This window comes from Alosa sapidissima, chromosome 21, assembly GCF_018492685.1.
Source record: "Alosa sapidissima isolate fAloSap1 chromosome 21, fAloSap1.pri, whole genome shotgun sequence".
NCBI lineage: Eukaryota > Metazoa > Chordata > Actinopteri > Clupeiformes > Clupeidae > Alosa > Alosa sapidissima.
The window spans coordinates 20,137,932-20,156,978 of record NC_055977.1 but is presented as its reverse complement, the minus strand read 5'-3'; the positions used below and the strand labels follow the sequence as shown (position 1 = coordinate 20,156,978).

Here is a 19,047-nt window from a genome sequence, read left to right as displayed (position 1 = left end):
TCGGCTAGCCTAACAAACGCATTTCATTTCAAAAAGCAACCTGGTCAATCGCTAACAACTAAGTGCACCTAGGCCTACAACTCTACACATCCAGAAGGGTAGAAGCTTCCAGTAGGCTATCATAACTTTTTTTTACCGTTTAGTCTCGGCGCAGCCTACGACGATGTGAATTAGTGACAGCTGTTGTCGCAGTAAACTTAAGCTCCTGTCTCTAAATAGTGTAGACTAGGCCTACTTGCTATGTTGCTTGATTTTCTGTAATAAATGCAGCCTGTAGCCTAGGTTACTTCAGCAAACCCAGACCAGTTGTGGCATCAGTTTCGCTTTTAAAACGCAACAGTGTGTGATAGGGAGAGTGCCTGTTGCGGGCTATTTAATTTACAGCATAGGTATGACGAGCTCCCTTTGTCAGCGCACTAGACCAGCAGCATCTTTAGTAGCATCCCCCCCTCCCCCTCCCAGCAATCAGTACAAATAAGCATGTTTATAACAATTCAGCAAGATAGATTTGGCCAAAGGTGGGACCCCTTTGCGGTCGTGGCAGCCGTGGGACCGGAGCGACCGCACCACCCGCTTATGAGGCTAGCCTAGGCCACGGAGTAGAGTCTCTATTGTGTGTGTGTGTGAGACCGGGGCAAGGAGAGTTGGCTGTGTGAGTTTTATGCCGCTGCATGTAGCCTAACTAACGAAAGAAGACTATATCTACGTGAAATAACAACAAAATAGAAACGTAATACAGTATGGTGTTCACAATGGAGGGGGAACATATTTTATTTGAGGGGGCACCGCCCCCTTTTGCCCCCGTCCCCCCCCCCTAGCGCCGGGTCTGAGCGGATGGAAATCCCGACACCCTTTCATACATGAAACCAGAGAATGTCTGTCTCCCATTCATTTTGCACTCATGGCGATCGCCGCCAGTGGAACTTTGGTGGATCTGCAACCAAAATTCGGTACAATGGGACTTAATACGGAGTCCGTAGACGGGCTCTGATGAAACTTAATAGTGAACCATCAAATACCCCACAGATTTCAGTGGTCATCAGTCCCGATATTTAGCAATATAATCAAACAGTACAAGCCATGCACCAAATAAAGGTGCTGTGCTTTGCGCGGCCTAAATAAAAGACCCCAGACGTAATTTGAGGATTTACGATAGTCTGTCTCCTAAACATTCCTCTTCGCCACCTACAAATGTTTGACAGACATATTTCGAAATGCCATGTTATTTCCCATAGACGTTCGACGCACCGGAAGTTGGGTGGACACGGCTGTTTCGGAGGCGGGACTTATTCCGGAGAGGTCTATTAAATCTCTCAAACACGCATCTCGGATGTTATTGGTTGAAACACTTTATTTTGCTCGAGTGGGTTGCCAACCCTTGTTGGTACTTGGTAGCAATATTTTTTGTGTGCTGATCTCGGCGCCTATAGGGTGCCTACAGACACATTTTTTTGACGGCCTGCTAATGGGGCAGACAGTTAGGGGATCGTTAGGAAAGATTATGCATGTGATCATTTATGTTAGGGCTTTTTTGGGCCTGAAATCGCTGATACAACCTTTAAGGCATTAAGAATAGATATGCATATGCACTGCATTAGAATTGTTGACTGCACTTTTTACACTACATATAACAGATAAGACAGGTCTTCCAATTTGGTAATTTTATTTTTTGTAAAACATTTCAATTAATGACAGCAGTATCTACAATATCAATTTTTAACACAATTCTAAATTTGTTTGTTTGTGAATCAAGTCTATTTGTAGTCAATCTGTTTATTGGCTACATGAAAATAAAGGTGAAAAAAAAATGGATCTTTGTTTCACCCAGAGAATGTCTAATAAGGGGGTTTCACCCTAGAATCAAGAATTGCCCACTTCCCATCACCAGTTAAATATGTTCAAATGGTGAAACAAATATATTAAAAAACACATTGTACAAAGCAATACAAAGAAACAACAACTGCACACCAACACAATACAATTTAAGAAACCACAATGCCTACTATTATATTCAAATCAATACTCTTCACACCAATAGAACAGATTTGACTGCCACTAGAATTTATTTTGTTCGTACAGCAGATTTGAGAAAAGGATGAGTTATTGCTAAAAACTGGATGAAAGTAAATAGACATAAAATCTAACATTATACCCAGATCATGGATATAACCATTGTAGGATGTTGCATATAGAGAGAAATCTGTTTGTTGATTTGCATATCCTTCTTCATTGCTCCTCACTTTTCACATTCAGCAGTTACCTCAAGTCCTACAGAGAAATTACACAAAAGGATATCAGATAAATAAATGTGATCGCCACAAAAATTATTGACCACATCTCATAACTGATTACACTAAGGATACACAAACACACAAGTCTTTTAGGTGCTAAACAGAAGAGCAACATAAGAGCATAAGAACATAAGAGAATTGTCTAAACTAGTAGTATGAACCATACCGTGCACCGTTGGAGTGATCAGATTCTGAATCGGACTCTGTGAGACATTGGAAGCACATATGAAACAAAACCATGAATCACAACACAAACTTAAACACACATACTTTACAACTGCAACCTTTAAAGCTTGTATGTTCTTTTCTAATTCATTTTGATGATAATAAAGAAAAAGCCTTCTCTTCAAATAAATGCAGAATTACTTTATTACAAAGATGCAAACATGTAAACAGCAAGAGATTGATGACCAATATTTTATCAAAATATCAAATAAAAGTTATTCTCAGAAGTTTTAACATCTCAAGTTGTCAAAGTTACTTATTGTATCAGTTTTATTGCTGTAGGAGGTACTCACGCTCTGCCTTCTTGTAGCCTGAAAGATACAAGAGAATGTTAAATCATGCCACTGCTGATCGAGAAATTATGGGAGTATATTTGTAAATAAAATAGTTATAAAATAGAAAACAGTTTAACTTCAAAAACACGGCAAGTACACGAAAGAGATTACTCTCACCTTTCTTCTTCTTCATAACAATGGCGACAATCACACCAATCACGACAGCAGCAGCCACAACACAGCCAATGATGATACCAAGGATATTGCCTACAGGAAAAGGGCTTATGTAAATCACCTCTGCAACAGCACAGCACTAAATGCACACATATGACCCTGTACGTCCTACAATAAGCCTGGGAATGAATAGCTCACAGGCCTATAAAAATGCAACTACTGAATAATCAATCATTCCCCCTCTCTGTACAGAACAATACTGTGTCCAGTATGAAGACCTTGAAAGAGAACAGCATTGATTTGACAGAATTACAAGGTGCATCACAGGGCCTACAAATCTGAATAAATACTGAATAAATCATACTCTGTAATACTCATGAATGTGTTCTGACAGAGGCAGATCAATGTTCTCATGAATTATGTTCCTCCTTATCATGAAAACATTTCCCCAAGTTCTGTTCAATAAACTAGGGTTGCAACTGAAAGTTGCATTTGAATGATCTTGTGTTTCTAGAAGCATAGGTAAGGTAAGGTATGGTCATGGATAACCTCATGGCTGGGATTTGGCTGTAGACACTGTAGGTAGGATGGGTTTGGTTCATCAAAAGGCATATAAGGTTACAGAAATTATTTTTATACCAAATTCACTAACACCAAAACAACATGTAACAATGTTCCATCAGTAACTGCTGAATTCTGTGGTGCTGGTTCTTACCATCTTCCACAATCAGGGTCTTAAGAATGGGAGTTCCGCCCTTATGGGCCACCTCACAGGTGTACTGCCCCTTCTTCATCTCAGGTGACACGGTAAGCACAGCTCTCTTCTGGAAGGTTCCTTCCTCATTGGGCAGTGTCTCCCCCACATCCTATTAGAGGGGCTGCCTCACAAAATTTCAGCCTATGCTGATATATTGCTTATCATAACAGACCCAGACATATCTCTACCAGCCATTCTCAACAGTTTGGAAAACTCTCTGGCTATGAAGTTAACCTGGAAAAGAGTGAATTGTTCCCTGTTAACAGTGCAGCTCTTAAAAAGCCGACACCGAATTTACCTTTCAAGACTGTGTCCACAAACTTTTTATATCTCGGTATCACAGTCACTCGCTCGTATAACCAATTATTTAAAAGAAACTTCTCACCTTTGATTGAGAAATGAGTGGAGGACTATCCTTATGTATATGATGGGGCGTATTAACCTAATCAAAAGGAACATTGTTCCCCGCTTTCTGTATCTTTCAAAATATTCCAATTTTTATCCCCTTAAACAAATTCATTTGCGCTGGTAAACATCCCAGGATCAAGACGCCTTATCTACAAAGACCAAGGGGGGGGGATGCAATGCATGAGATGCAATTTACATGGCATCTCATTCAGTGCACCACTACTGCATAATCACTTGTTTATACCTTCAAAGCTTGACTTAGCTTTCAGAGTTTGGCAATCAAATGGCATATGCTACACTTCTGCTACTGCTTTACATAGATGGGGTATTCGCCTCTTTCAATCAGCTCTCAGAAAAATATTTATAAAAAACTATTTCCATTATCTTCAACATCAACATTTTGTTCAACATAATTATCAAGCTTTTCCCCATTTGGCCCCCCCAACACCACTTGATGAATTCCCACTTCTTTCATCCTCTCAAAGGAACTCTGGATCTCATTTATAGTGAACATTGGGTCCTTGGTTACCTGTCTGACCAAGGCCCTTCGTTCCGGATTACTCAGTTTGGCTGAGCGGCCAGATCTAGGAAGACTGTTAGTTGTTCTAAACCTTTTCAGTTGAGAATAATGGAGGCTACTGTGCTCTTGGGCACTTTCAATGCTGCAGAAATGTTCTTGTATCCTTTCCCAGATGTGTGTCTTCACACAACCCTGTCTCACAGGTCTATGGACAATTCTCTTGACCTTGTGGCTTGGTTTTCACTCTGACATACACCATCAACTGTGAGACTGTATATAAAGAGATGTCTACCTCTCCTAATAATGGCCAATGAATTAATTTAGGCACAGGTGGACTCTAATCAAGTTGTAGAAGCATCTCAAAGACCATTGATAGAAGTAGGAGGATGTACCAGAGATCAATTGCAAGGGTCATAACAAAGGGTCTGAATACAAATGTAAATTGAATATTTCAGACTTTTATTTTTTATACATTTACAAAACACTCCAAACACCTGATTTTTGTGGAGTGTTGGAGTATTGTGTGTAGATCGATGGGAGAAAAAATGAACTGAATCCATTTTAAGATGAACCTGAAACAACAAAATGTGGAAAACTTGAAAGGGTCTGAATACTTTCCAGTTGCACTGTACAGCAATATAATAACATTTAAGCTATTAAAAATTCTTATGCATACGCCCCATTTTGAGTATTTTGCCCAACATTGTACATCATCTACTTAGGAGATCATTGCTCCTACAAACTTTGGCCTATAATCAAATGCCTGACCTCTTTGGAAAGCTTAGACACTGTAGTTTCTTGGACAACAATCAGAAAAACGGTGTGATGTACTGGCACAGAGTTACAGAGGCTAGAATATTATTTTTCTCATTTTGCCGGATAACAAGCATCTCTGAACTGACCACATTTCAGCCCTCTAGGTCACTTGAGATGACTTAGAAACACAACTGAGCCCTAGCATCAGGTCTTGTGAAGCTGTGTGTAAAAGTAGATCAATATAAAATAAAAACTACTTACTTTAGACCATTATTTGCGAAGGTATGTTCATGCGTTTTGTAAAATGCCCTATGGAAACTCCCCATAGGACTTTTGGTTATCCAAAATGCATACTAGCAAATCAAATGCTTACTGCACATGAACCCCTTTGTGTCGAAGCATAATCCTGGTCTGAAATGAAAGGTAACACTTTGAGGTTTCTTGTGGACTATTTAGATTGTATGTCAGGTGTTCTGATATAGACTGACAACACAAAATATGGAATAATTTTGGATCAAATTTAATTGAGAGATAATAAGATTAATCTGAGAATGTAAAGCACTATACAGATTGTACATGAAAAAAGTTGTCATTTTTGTATTCCCATGAGTCAAAGCTTGTGGTGGATAACGGTGGATAAATGGTGTATAACATTACTATGGAGAGTACAGGAACCTGGTGGAGGACTTTGTGCAATGGTGCAAACTCAATCACCTTCAACTCAACACTTCAAAGACCAAGGAGATGATGGTGGATTTCCCGTTTTGCTACCAGTCTCCATTGATGGGGTCAATGTGGAGGTGGTAAGCACCTACAAGTATCTGGGTCTCCACCTGGACAATAAACTGGACTGGTCAGCCAACACTGACACACTCTACAAGAAAGGGCAGAGCAGGCTGTACTTCCTGATGAGGCTGCGGTCCTTTAATGTGTGCAGCAAGCTCAACAGGATGTTCTACCAGTCTGTTGTTGCCAGCGTCCTCTTCTATGCAGTGGTATGCTGGGGAGGAAGCACAAAGAAGAAGGATGCTAGGTGACTTGACAGGCTGGTAAGGAAAGCTGGCTCTGTGGGAGCTGAACTGGAGTGCATCACTTCAATATCTGACAAAAGGACCCTGAACAAACTGATCAACATTTTGGACAATGAGTGTCATCCACTCCACAGCACTATTGTAAAGCAGAAGAGCCTGATCAGCTGGAGACTTCGCTCACTGCCTTGCACAACAGACAGATTGAGGAAGTCATTTGTCCCCAGGGCCATTGAACTGTTCAATGCTTCACTTAAGCATTGAACATGGACTATAGACTTCTCCGCATAGTCTGTCTGCCTCTCCACCCTCTCCATGTTTTGGTACTGTCTGTCCACTACTTTTAACCTTGTCTTACTGCCTCACTGCTTGCGTGCTATATTAGCACATATGTATAACCACTCCCTCCATCCCACAGCCGGATTGTGGCCACACTTATACCTTTTCTTATATATACTGTATAGATATAGTTTTTTCTATAATTTTTTTATATTACCTTGCCTACTCTCTTACTCAACATATTTATTTTATGCTGGTCTCTAGACTTTATTCTTGCACTGTTGCACTGTTGCACTGTTGGACTTACTCATTTGCACCATCACCATGACACCCACTCACACAGAGCACCTTACCTTACTATGCACAGAGAATCACAGGCTCAGTCCCTGCCTCAGTCATTGCAAGCGCCTCATGATTAATCACCCATGTGGATACTGTTTTTAGACTTGATTTAGATTTAGTGTTATTTAGTATAATTTGTATTTTAGTATATTCTTTATCTTCTACTGTCCTTATTGCTTAGTTGTGTTTTTTATATTATATACTTTTAATTACTTTTTTTCTGCTGTTAGTGAATGTGTGTGTGATGTCTGTATGCTACTGAGACCTTGAATTTCCCCTTGGGGATCAATAAAGTATCTCTATCTATCTATCTATCTATGCTACATAGCAATATGGTGCATACAATTGATTTAGAATGTTGGGGGGAGGTGGGGGACGGGGGTAAATGACCTGGTACTGGAACATGTGCTACTGTACATAACAGGTTTTTAACATTTAAGCATTTTAACATTTAAGCTACAGAGCTACAGCAATAGAATAACATATAAGCGTCAAAGTAGAGGAGACTATAACTAGGAATTACCACGGCATAGTACTATGAGGATAGGAGGGCCCATATTAAGTACTAAGTGTGTAGAAGAGGAGGAAAGAAAGGGAAATGGAGAGGAAGGAGGTAGAGGAAGAAAGAACGTGGTAACAGGTGTGTGAGGTTGTCAGAGGCGCTAGGAGAGGAGGTATTCTTGGAAGAGTTGTGTCTTCAAGAGTTATTTTGAAGACAGAGAGGGACGCCCCTGCTCTGATGGGACTTGGCTGATCGTTCCACCATCGAGGGACCACAGATAAACAAAGTCTGGATTGCCATGGGTGTCAGGGCAGCAGTGCCAGACAATGGTCTTTGGAGGAGCACAGCGGCCAGGGGGTAACATAAGCCTTTATGAGAGCTTTTACTTAAGTGGTGCAGAACGATCAATCACTTTGTATGCAAGCATTAGTGACTTGAATTTGATGTGGGCAGCTAAGGGAAGCCAGCGGAGCTCAATGAACAACGGGGTAACGTGCCCTTTTTGATTGGTTGAAGACCAACTATTCCAGAACATTTGGTTGCGATTGGTGGCGGAGGTTTGGTAAAATGATAATGAATCGTGTTGAGGTGCAGGGGTAGGAAAAACAAAAATTGTGTTTAGACTGAGACTATTTTACAATTATTTTGCGCCACTACCACACCAGATCAAACATTTCTTGTTGTGAGCGTAAGAATTAACCATTACAGAATAATTACATGGTTCCCACTAATCCTGGAAAATAGTTGACCAAAATCATTTCAATTACAATTTTTCTTTGGCAGAGGAATGGACTACTAGGCTATCAGAGCTCCCTAAAAATGGACAACATGGTCATCTGAAAGGAAAGTTAAGTTCAGGATCATAGTAACGTTAAAATAGTAATTTATGAAGGAGCGCATTAATAAGCTGTTCTCAATTATGTTGTGGCATTGCTATAAACACATCCCAAAGTCTCATTACATATCTAACACATGGAGGTTGGATGACATTACAAGATATTGGAAGTGGCCTTAATATTGCAAATCTTCAACAGTTTGCAAATTATGTGTGAAATTCAGGTATAATTGGAAATCAACTTAGACGTGCTGTTTTCATCCTGTTACTTGCATCAGTTTTGTATGGGAGAAGGAAAGAGAAAGGGACAGTGTTAGCTTTTTCACCAGAGTGAGTTTGAGCTAGTCTGCAGCAATGAAAACATGGGCGGACGTAGCAGATGGAGACGCCCAGCCTGACTCTTTGGCTGTAGTTTTATTATTGGTACTTCGTAGATGAATCACCGAGGTGACAGTTCGCTCCCTTTACTAGCCTACATATGATGTAAGTGGGATGGGATGGCCATCAGAAATTCCAGAGAGGAACACATTACTGTATGTCATGATGTCTGTTATATCAGTCTTGGGAAAAGTGGAATACAGACGCATGGATTCTCTGGTGGGTGGCACTTACACCTGGTCACCACCATATGTGGCTTATGCAGTTTTCTCTGTGTGTGGTCATTCTACCGGACAGAAGAAAAAGAAGTGGGCCAGTAGTGTTTGGGCTTTTTTGGGCCTGAAATCGCTGATACAACCTTTAAGGTATTAAGAATAGATATGCATATGCACTGCATTAGAATTGTTGACTGCATTTTTTACACTACATATAACAGACAAGACAGGTCTTCCAATTTGGTAGATTTTATTTTTTGTAATACATTTCCATTGATGACAGCAGTATCTACAATATCAATTTTTAACACAATTCTAAATTTTTATGTTTGTGAATCAAGTCTATATGTAGTCAATCTGGTTATTGACTCATTCAATTGCTGACTGGAAAAAATTGAAAATATGAAAGATGGAAAAAAAAAGTGGATCTTTGTTTCACCCTAGAATCAAGAATTGCCCACTTCCCATCACCAGTTCAAATGGTGAAACAAATATATTAAAAAACACATTGTACAGAGCAATACAAAGCAACAGCACACCAACACAATACAATTAAAGAAACCACAATGCCTACTATTATATTCAAATCAATACTCTTCACACCAATAGAACAGATTTGACTGCACTAGAATCTATTTTGTTTGTACAGCAGTTTGAGAAAAGGATGAGTTATTGCTAAAAACTGGATGAAAGTAAATAGACATAAAATCTTAACATTATACCTAAATCATGGATATAACCATTGTAGGATGTTGCATATAGAGAGAAATCTGTTTGTTGATTTGCATATCCTTCTTCATTGCTCCTCACTCTTCACATTCAGCAGTTACCTCAAGTCCTAAAGAGAAATGACACAAAAGGATATCAGATAAATAAATGTGATCACCACAAAAATGATGGATCACATCTCATAACTGATTACACTGAGGATACACAAACACACAATACTTGTAGGTGCTAAACAGAAGAGCAACATAAGAGCATAAGAACATAAGAGATGAACCATACCGTGCACCGTTGGAGTGATCAGATTCTGAATCGGACTCTGTGAGACATTTGAAGCACATATGAAACAAAACCATGAATCACAACACAAACTAAAACACACATACTTTACAACTGCAACCTTTAAAGCTTATATGTTCTTTTCTAATTCATTTTGATGATAATAAAGAAAAAGGCTTCTCTTCAAATAAATGCAGTATTACTGTATTACAAAGATACAAACATGTAAACAACAAGAGATTGATGACCAATATTTTATCAAAATATCAAATAAAAGTTATTCTCAGAAGTTTTAACATCTCAAGTTGTCAAAGTTACTTATTGTATCAGTTTTATTGCTGTAGAAGGTACTCACGCTCTGCCTTCTTGTAGCCTGAAAGATACAAGAGAATGTTAAATCATGCCACTGCTGATCGAGAAATTATGGGAGTATATTTGTAAATAAAATAGTTAGAAAACAGTTTAACTTCAAAAACACTGCAAGTACACAAAAGAGATTACTCTCACCTTTCTTCTTCATCATAACAATGGCGACAATCACACCAGTCACGACCGCAACAGCCACAACACAGCCAATGATGATGCCAAGGATATTATTGCCTACAGGAAAAAGGCTTATGTAAATCACCTCTGCAACAGCACAGCACTAAATACACACATATGACCCTGTACATCCTACAATAAGCCTGGGAATGAATAGCTCACAGGCCTATAAAATGCAGCTACTGAATAATCAATCATTCCCCCTCTCTGTACAGAACAATACTGTGTCCAGTATGAAGACCTTGAAGGAGAACAGCATTGATTTGACAGAATTACAAGATGCATCACAGGGCCTAATCTGAATAAATACTGAATAAATCATACTCTGTAAAACTCGTGAATGTGTTCTGACAGAGGCAGATCAATGTTCTCATGAATTATGTTCCTCCTTATCATGAAAATATTTCCCCAAGTTCTGTTCTATAAACTAGGGTTGCAACTGAAAGTTGCATTTGAATGATCTTATGTTTTTAACATAGGTAAGGTATGATAAATGTATACCGTATTTTCCGGACTATAAGTCACACCGGAGTATAAGTCGCACCAGTCAAAAAATGTTTCATGAAGAGGAAAAAAAAACATATCTAAATATATATATGTTGCACCAGAGTCGCAGGACCGGCCAAACAATGAAAAAAAAGTACGACTTATAGTCCGGAAAATACGGTATATAGCGCATTTTCCAGCACAGAGGCTACTCAAAAACTTAATTTAGATACAAAGACCACATCAATAATAAGTCCATGGGCAATGGTGATGAACTCAACGACAGAAACAATTGAATAGAGAACACGAGAGAGTATCAGGTTGGTAAAGGATATCCTTACGACTGCAATTTGACTGTAGGCACGAGGCTAGAAGCCAGGTTTGGTTCATCATAAGAAATTTCAGGTTACAGAAATTACCTTTATACCAAATTCACTAACACCAAAACAACATGTAGCAGGGCAATGTACTATCAGTAACTGCTGAATTTTGTGGTGTTGTTTCTTACCATCTTCCACAATCAGGGTCTTAAAAGTAGGAGGTCCGCTCTTGTGGGCCACCTCACAGGTGTACTGCCCCTTCTTCCTCTCTTCCGGTGACACGGCAAGCACAGCTCTCTTCTGGAAGGTTCCATCCTCATTGGGCAGCGTCTCCCCCACATCCACGTCCTCCTGCATCTCCTCTCCATCTCTCTTCCAGGTGATCATCACTTGGTCAGGGTAGAAGCCTGTAGCATGGCACGCCACTCCAGAGTCCTTTTGGATGAGAGTGACTTCTGGGTGGACTGGAAGGACAAGGTAGTAAGAAACAATAGAAACAATAAAATAAACAGTAAAAATGAAAATGGTGGCAATGCAGGAATAAAGACACATAGTGGTATAATGTCTCTCAACATAGAATAACTATTTGAATGCATATGTGTACATTAATAAAGTAAACATATTTGATTAGATTTTGAAAAGACAGCATCTCTTGGTGAAGGAAAAAAGTAATGTGTTTCAAAATAATGATTGGAATCCTGCCCACTGTACAGCAGTTGTCAGTGTTGTGTGCTGCTGTACCTTTTCTATCCAGACTGCTGCTCCCATACTGCACATACTTCTTTCCCCACTCAATGCAGGTCTTGCTGTAGTAGTCCTTTAAATAATGATTACGAGGTTTAAAAGGATCCCATTTGTTTTTGGTGATGACACTTTCTTTCGAAGGAGCAATCCATCTCATTTCCTTCAGTTCCAGAAAGATGAAGTCCTCTCCATCATAACCATACTGCCTATATCCGTTAACATATCCAGTTTCATCCCACTGACAGCCATACATAAGCTGATATGTGTGCACACCTGAAGGGAGGATGGAAAGGGAGAGAGATTTTCTGAATCACCCCTCTGATTCATCACAAGTTTACAACCACCATCATCAGTTATAGCATTGCCAAATTCATACTTTCACCAAGATGTTGCTGTAAAAACAGCATATGTTCGTGCAGTGAAGAGAGTAAGACAAGACCAATGATTGTTTGCAAATGTAATCGGTTGCTTATGTTACGTAAATGTTAAAATCTTGGCTTTAAAACACTCATGGTTGATATGTTGTAGTGGTAAAATAATTATTGATATAGGAATACCGTATTGACAGCTGCTTGGTATCACAGCAAGCCATTTCACTTCTGGTACCATGTAGCAAAGGAAGAAAGCCCCACCTGGCCTCAAACCCCAGTACAAAACCTGCACCATGATCGCAACTTTAATTAAAGTTTGTGTACGGAACAGAGAGAGGTATATAAGTGAGGCTTTTGCACCATCTAGAGAACACCCAGCAAAAGTCACACAACATTTTAAAGTCATTATCATTTCCAGGGTTCCCACTCTAAATCAAATGTACAATTTCTATGACTTTTCCCTGACATCACCTGACAATAAAAACTGAATTTCCATGACTTACTGTAATGAATGGTATACCGACAAATGATTTCAGAGCAGCCGCGTAGCGTTCAAGAATCTTTTACTTTTTTAGAGTGGGAGATGAATAAATGGCCATTGAATAAACAAGCAAGCAGTAGAGCTAAAAACCAGATATACACCAATTTTGCGTGGAAATATATTTGTATTAATATACATGTATATACTTGCCAAGTAAGTTTTAAATTGCTCAAACAAAATTCACTGATATTCTATGACTTTGCACCAAAAATGATCAATTCCCTGACTTTCCATGTCTGGAATAGACTTTCCAAAATTCCATGATATTCCAGAAATTCCATGACCCGTGAGAACCCTGCATTTCATTTTAGTAAAAAAGGTGATACAATCACTCAATTTACTATTTTTAGCTGTTCAATCGGGACATTTTCATTGCATTCTCAAATTTGTTCTTTACTAAATACTTATCCATCACTGAACCCTAGGCTACTTACCTCCAGTTTGGTTGAAACGCTGCTTGAGAGTGTCTATATTTTCCTTGAAGGTCTGGCTGGCAGCTAAGAAAATATCAGTTTCTCTCTTCCAGTACTGAGGGGCTACATGTTTGTTGATCCAATCCCGTTTAGGAACAGCTTCCTTGCTCTTACTGTCATAGTGAACAAACTGGACACTATCCACCATGGCTACCGCCACAAAGTCGGGAAGGTTGGGTATTTCACTTGTAGCAGTATAAAAGTACTGTAAACTGTGGATTGCTAAAAAACAAAACAAAAATGTAAGTATTAAGAATAGTAAAAGTTTGGTTCAAATTCTGGTTAGCTGTCATCTGAGTTGGAAGGAATTTAATTTAATTTAATTACAGAAAGCATAATCAAGATTGAAACCCATTATTCTGTGTATCGATGTTGCGTTAATCCCATGTTTGGCCGTCCTTCCCAACTCACATCACATCACTATACAATCATAGAAAACCGGACAAAAACCACGGGTCCATGCATTTCTATGGAGCCGTGAACTCAAGTTGTCGACTGTCGAGCGTGTCTACTACCTGTGTGAAGCTACTGGACTGCTATCCGCAAGCGAGGCAAGTCCCGCCCAACGCGGATCTGCTTGAAGGCAAAACATTTTGAAACGCAAAGGAGTTTTTGTAAAATGTAACTCAGATTTCTAGGCCAAACTTGCGTATACGAGGAATTTGGTCTTTATCCCATCCGTGAATTACTGAACACACAGGGCACACAGTGAACACACAGTGAGGTGAAGCACACACTAACCCGGAGCAGTGAGCTGCCTGCTACAGCGGCGCTCGGGTAGCAGTGAGGGGTTAGGTGCCTTGCTCAAGGGCACTTCAGGCGTGGATGTGGGAGAGTTGTAGCCTGGCGAGCCAGACCCACATTAAAATGTAGGGTCTGGGCACTCACCGTTCGCAGTGCTCAGTCCGAGGGGCGGGATAATCAGTTGTCTTTCAAATTCCCTCTGCACGCAATAGGACAGCGGCAGCGCTATGAGTCCCATGCGTTTCCCATTTTTTTGAAACGCAAAAGAGTTTTTGAAATGCAAAAAGTGGTAGAAATAGTCATTTATCAAAGTATTTCAATCCAAGCAAGATTTTAGTTTTCAAAGTCATATTTTGCAAGTTATATTTATTTGTTTGCTCAATAATGAAACAAATGTCATTCCGTCCTGCACGTAAATAATATACTTTTCATCCATACAGTAGTTCCCATGATTTCAGGCTGTTTTCTGTAATGCTGCAAATTACTGACCTAATCCTCTACTGCTTAATACCCCCCTATAACATTTCAGTTTAAATTTGTGTTTGATGTTCTCTGAAGGAGAGAACAGGTAAACTCTGCACTCTTCTTCTCAGCCAACTTGGTGATACGAGGCCAATCCATATGTTTGTCAATTCGGAAAGCAGCAGAACCGGAAACAAAACATACTGTAAGGGAACACAAAACAACTGGGAGTGAATGCAAAAGTATTGCGAGGGTAGGGAAAAGGAGCTCTAAAAATAAATTCCCACCTCCCCACAGTGGACCTTCGCGGGCTCCGTACGAGACAACTTCCCTCTTACAGCTTTTTTGATGTGCATGACAAGCTCCTTTACCCCATAGCTTCGCAGGTATAAATTTTGTTTCTTTTACAACATTTTTTGTCAAGTGATGCTATAAATGGACTTTAAGACTAAAAAGATTTAGATGGCATTAAATAACAGCTTACGAGTTTCAAGAAGTGCTTTCCAGATTAAAGAGTAGTAATGATTGTAATTTAATTTGATTTTATACTAGGCTTTGCCTTGAATGTACTTGTCATCTTCACTTTGAATGCAGTGTGTAAAAATCTGATTTCAGCTTTTGCCTGCAAAAAGAAATGTCTCACTCAGTTGCATTTTTCTCTTAACCGAATAGTCAAGTAAACAAGCCTTTTGAAAAGCTTTCTTTCTAATGCGGAATCTTGCCTGATTTCCAGAATAGGCCTACATTCTTCCAAAACTATAAAAGCATAAGCTATTGGGAGCCTAATACCACACAATTAGCTATCTCTGAAATCCTCCAAAATGGACTTCCATGGCATTTCAGAACGGAGCCACTGTCATCTGTTCTGTGGTAGAACTAGCTGATCGCAGTTGGTTTTAGAAACAGAAAGTGCAATCGGTAGCATAGACATATTTTTACATAATATACTTCGGTGTGATAAATGTTCCAAGTAAGATGTGTTGCTCAATGTGTTTAAGATTGATTATCTATCTATGGTAGGCATAGGCTACTTCAGCCTACTTGACCCTGGAGGATTTTTAATTTTTTTTAAAGCATTTCTTCTTTTTTGTTTTTGTCACACACTGTAAAAAAGGGAAAGTCGGGGCTGGAGTACTGGTCTCTAAACATAACCCTCTTCAAGAAAACCCATGTGAAAACATTTGCAACACTGTTAGCTGCGTGATTATTTCAGTGTCATTGCAAAGACTCATTGGAACACGATGAAATGGTGACACAGGTATCATGTGTTCATTTAGGCTACTTTAGGCAATAACGCAATAACATGTTGAAAGAAAAACATGAGTTTGCTTAATTTCATGTTTTGTGGTCTACATCATGATGCAGTCAGCGATTGCGCAGGAAGTCACATTTCTTTATGTTATTTACATGTAAAATGATTAGGAGACACTGTGCAATATAGGTCCTACATTGTGGGGGGGGGGGGGTGCACCTTTAACTTGGAAAACAATTAGATTTGGTCTTTTGTTTTGAATGTTCTGGGTAATTCTTCATTCAGATGTGTTTGATATTTTTTGTAGATCTTTGCAGTTTGAGGAGGATGGGAGAGCCCTGCACATTTTCTCTGCTGTCTGTGCTTAATTTAATTGTAAGTTGAAGCCCTATTCTGTAAGATATAATAGGCTGTTTGAACATTAATTTCTTATTTAGCCTACACATTAAGTGTTTATTAACCTGTAAGTTGCTCTTTAAACACCAGATACGATACGAAATGGTGCGAAAATTGTCGCAGCCTACGCACCGAATGTGATTGTAATATATTATAAATATATGTTGCATTTTATTTCGTGCGCACGTCATGCAGGTTCACGCAGCGACTTTCATTCAGTAAGCTACTTCTGAGTGAATGATGGAGTTGCCAAATGTAGCCAAGAGAGAGATAGTTTTGGATAAAAGAAACAGGGAGAACTCGTAAAATCGTCAAGATTTCAAGCAGATTATAGCTTTTGTTCATTCATGGGACCATGCATTTTAGCTTGAGAGTTGCTGGGGAAATGAAAGCGGCCATCCTTCCCATCCCTTGTCTATTCTGTTGTGTATTATGATTAAGTCACTGACGGAACACATAGGGTTAGGTTGTGCTCATCAGTGTACCCATCCACCCCACTAAACAACACACACACACGCGCGAGCAACCACCCTCACGTATATGGACTTGAATTATGCAATTTGGGCGGACTGCTGTTAGTTAGGGAAAGTTAGGCATTTTTTTCACCTGCAAAAAATAATCTTACCAATAGCTTTTTTACTATGTTTTTTTACTATGTTCCTATAGGCGTCTAGTAACACCTCCCAATTTATCCACAGCCAAATCCTCGGGGAAACACCTGGAGAGCCAATCAAGTTTGGGGTGCCCAGGGTCTGGGTGAAAATAATAAAAACATTTTTTTTAACCAATATTAGCTTTTGAGATGTCTGACTAGGAGTTTGTAGGGGTGCTGAATCTATCCCAGCCATTAGTTTTGAGTAAAATGACTCCAAGTCCATAAAAATGCATAATCCATAACAAGTGGTTTCATTGAACAATTACAAAACAAAACTTAAATCAGTTTAAAATGTAACCTCATCCAACTCTGCACTCCCTCACTTCTGTTATCTGGCTGTTGATGTTATCATGACAGTTCCCACAAGCAGAAATACACTTGACTCCTTGCTTTTTACAGCAGTCATGAGAGTGTCACAGTCGCCTGCACAGTTGCAGCTAACAAACTTCAGAAGGTAGTCCGGTGCAATGGGATCTGGTGTAGGGACTGGTGCATAACCATGTTCTCCTTGTTTCTATCCAAGGAGAACATGGAAACAAAGACAACACGGTTATGCACCAGTCCCTACAACAGATCCCGGACTACCTTCTGAAGTTTGTCAGCTGCAACTGTGCAGGCCTGTGACACTCAGGTGCTGCTGTAAAAAGCAAGGAGTCAAATGTATCTGCTTGTTGGAACTGTTATGGTAACTCTTCCCAGAACATCAGCCAGCCAGATGATAACAGGAGTGAGGGAGTTGGGATGAGGTTTGTTAAATTTTAAACCGATTAAGGAAGTTTTGTTTTGTAATTGTTCAATAAAACCACTTGTTTTGTTTTTTTAAGGACATGGAGTCATTTTTTACTCGAAACTAATGGCTGGGATAGATTCAGCACCCCTAAAAACCCCTAGTTAGATATCTTAAATATTGGTGTTAAAAAAAAATCATTATTTTCACCCAGACCCAATCTGGACACCCCAAACTTGATGGGCTCTCCAGGTGTTTCCACGAGGGTTTGGCCGTGGATAAATTGGGAGAATCCTAACTTTTCCTAACAGACTATAAATTATAACAACTTCTTATTTTTCGCATGTGAAATTTCGCATCAAACGAGACTGTTCCAGAGGTTTCTTTCATCGCAACGAATTTCGTCTTCGGTGTGTAGGGACTACAGACAAAGAATATGTGTTTAATAGCCTGCATTATTTCATGCAAATGTTTCGTCCGAAAAATCGGACTTGTAGCCTACGTTAATTACCAACGTTTTACATTGTTGATTGTTTGAAATGTAAATTTCACTGTTGTAGGTTATGTTGTTATTTGTAGTCGCTTTGGACAAAAGCGTCTGCCAAATCTCATAACCATGTTTCCTTGCACGCTCGCAGCCAATGACATTTCAGAAACGCACTGGCGTAATCTGTTCTGTGGCAGATGTCACAACTTATAGTTAACCATCGAAACTGAAACTAAACGCAAAAGTCTAGCCTGAAATTGTAAAACCAGCGCCCATTCACTTAAATCGAACTGCACTGGCTCAGACTTGTGTGACCAAAGGCTATGCCTGAACGAGCTGGGAATTGTTCGCCTGTGATGGATTTGGAACTGATCACTGAGCTGCGCGGCTTAATTCTATAGGTGTCATCAAGATAGCTAGGTCGGCAGGATGCGACGAAAAACAGTTTGGCCATACAGAGAGAGTAAGTAATAGGCTGCACTAACCTCCAGATGCTTGATGGAAGCAACACAGCCCCAGAAGTAGTCCTACACCTACAACGAACATATTTCCTGAGAGCTGGGTAACTACTTGACACGGCAGACTCTCTCCCAAGTCCCTACAGGAAACCAGCAAGCAACTCACTAATTTCCAACGGCGCACGGAATAAATATGAAAGTGTATGGCCATCCTTTTTTCTAGAAAATATATGTACATCCATTGACATATCAGAACACCATGTGCGTCATGTGTTCCTTGGCAGAAATGTTAGCCTGACCCCGCCCGCCCGTAATGTCCGCTCATTTTCATACTCGTAGGCTATATAGTTAATGTTGATGTGTTACTTCATTCTGTTTGAAACGCAAATGAGTTATTG

At 39.6% G+C, this 19,047-nt stretch overlaps 2 protein-coding genes across 5 annotated transcripts in view; one reads left to right on the top strand and one right to left on the bottom strand.

The window, feature by feature from the left end:
* Window positions 1–19,047, top strand: part of tapbp.1 (TAP binding protein (tapasin), tandem duplicate 1) — a 33,490-nt gene that overhangs the window by 13,139 nt on the left and 1,304 nt on the right. The window lies entirely within an intron of this gene.
* LOC121695506 (class I histocompatibility antigen, F10 alpha chain-like) lies at window positions 1,647–18,822 on the bottom strand. Of its 2 annotated transcripts, none has more exons than XM_042076409.1 (8): window positions 18,677–18,822; window positions 13,430–13,690; window positions 12,081–12,356; window positions 11,528–11,803; window positions 2,969–3,058; window positions 2,810–2,827; window positions 2,458–2,494; window positions 1,647–2,268 (listed from the first exon to the last, which is right to left on the bottom strand). In XM_042076409.1, the coding sequence occupies exons 1-8, from the start codon at window positions 18,735–18,737 to the stop codon at window positions 2,262–2,264; spliced, it is 1,026 nt and encodes a 341-aa protein (XP_041932343.1). In that variant the 5' UTR covers window positions 18,738–18,822; the 3' UTR covers window positions 1,647–2,261. The 2 variants fall into 2 exon arrangements, with proteins under 2 accessions (XP_041932343.1, XP_041932342.1); XM_042076408.1 differs by lacking the exons at window positions 1,647–2,268; window positions 2,458–2,494; window positions 2,810–2,827; window positions 2,969–3,058 and adding exons at window positions 9,219–9,823; window positions 9,994–10,030; window positions 10,346–10,363; window positions 10,498–10,590 and having other exon boundaries at window positions 18,677–18,819.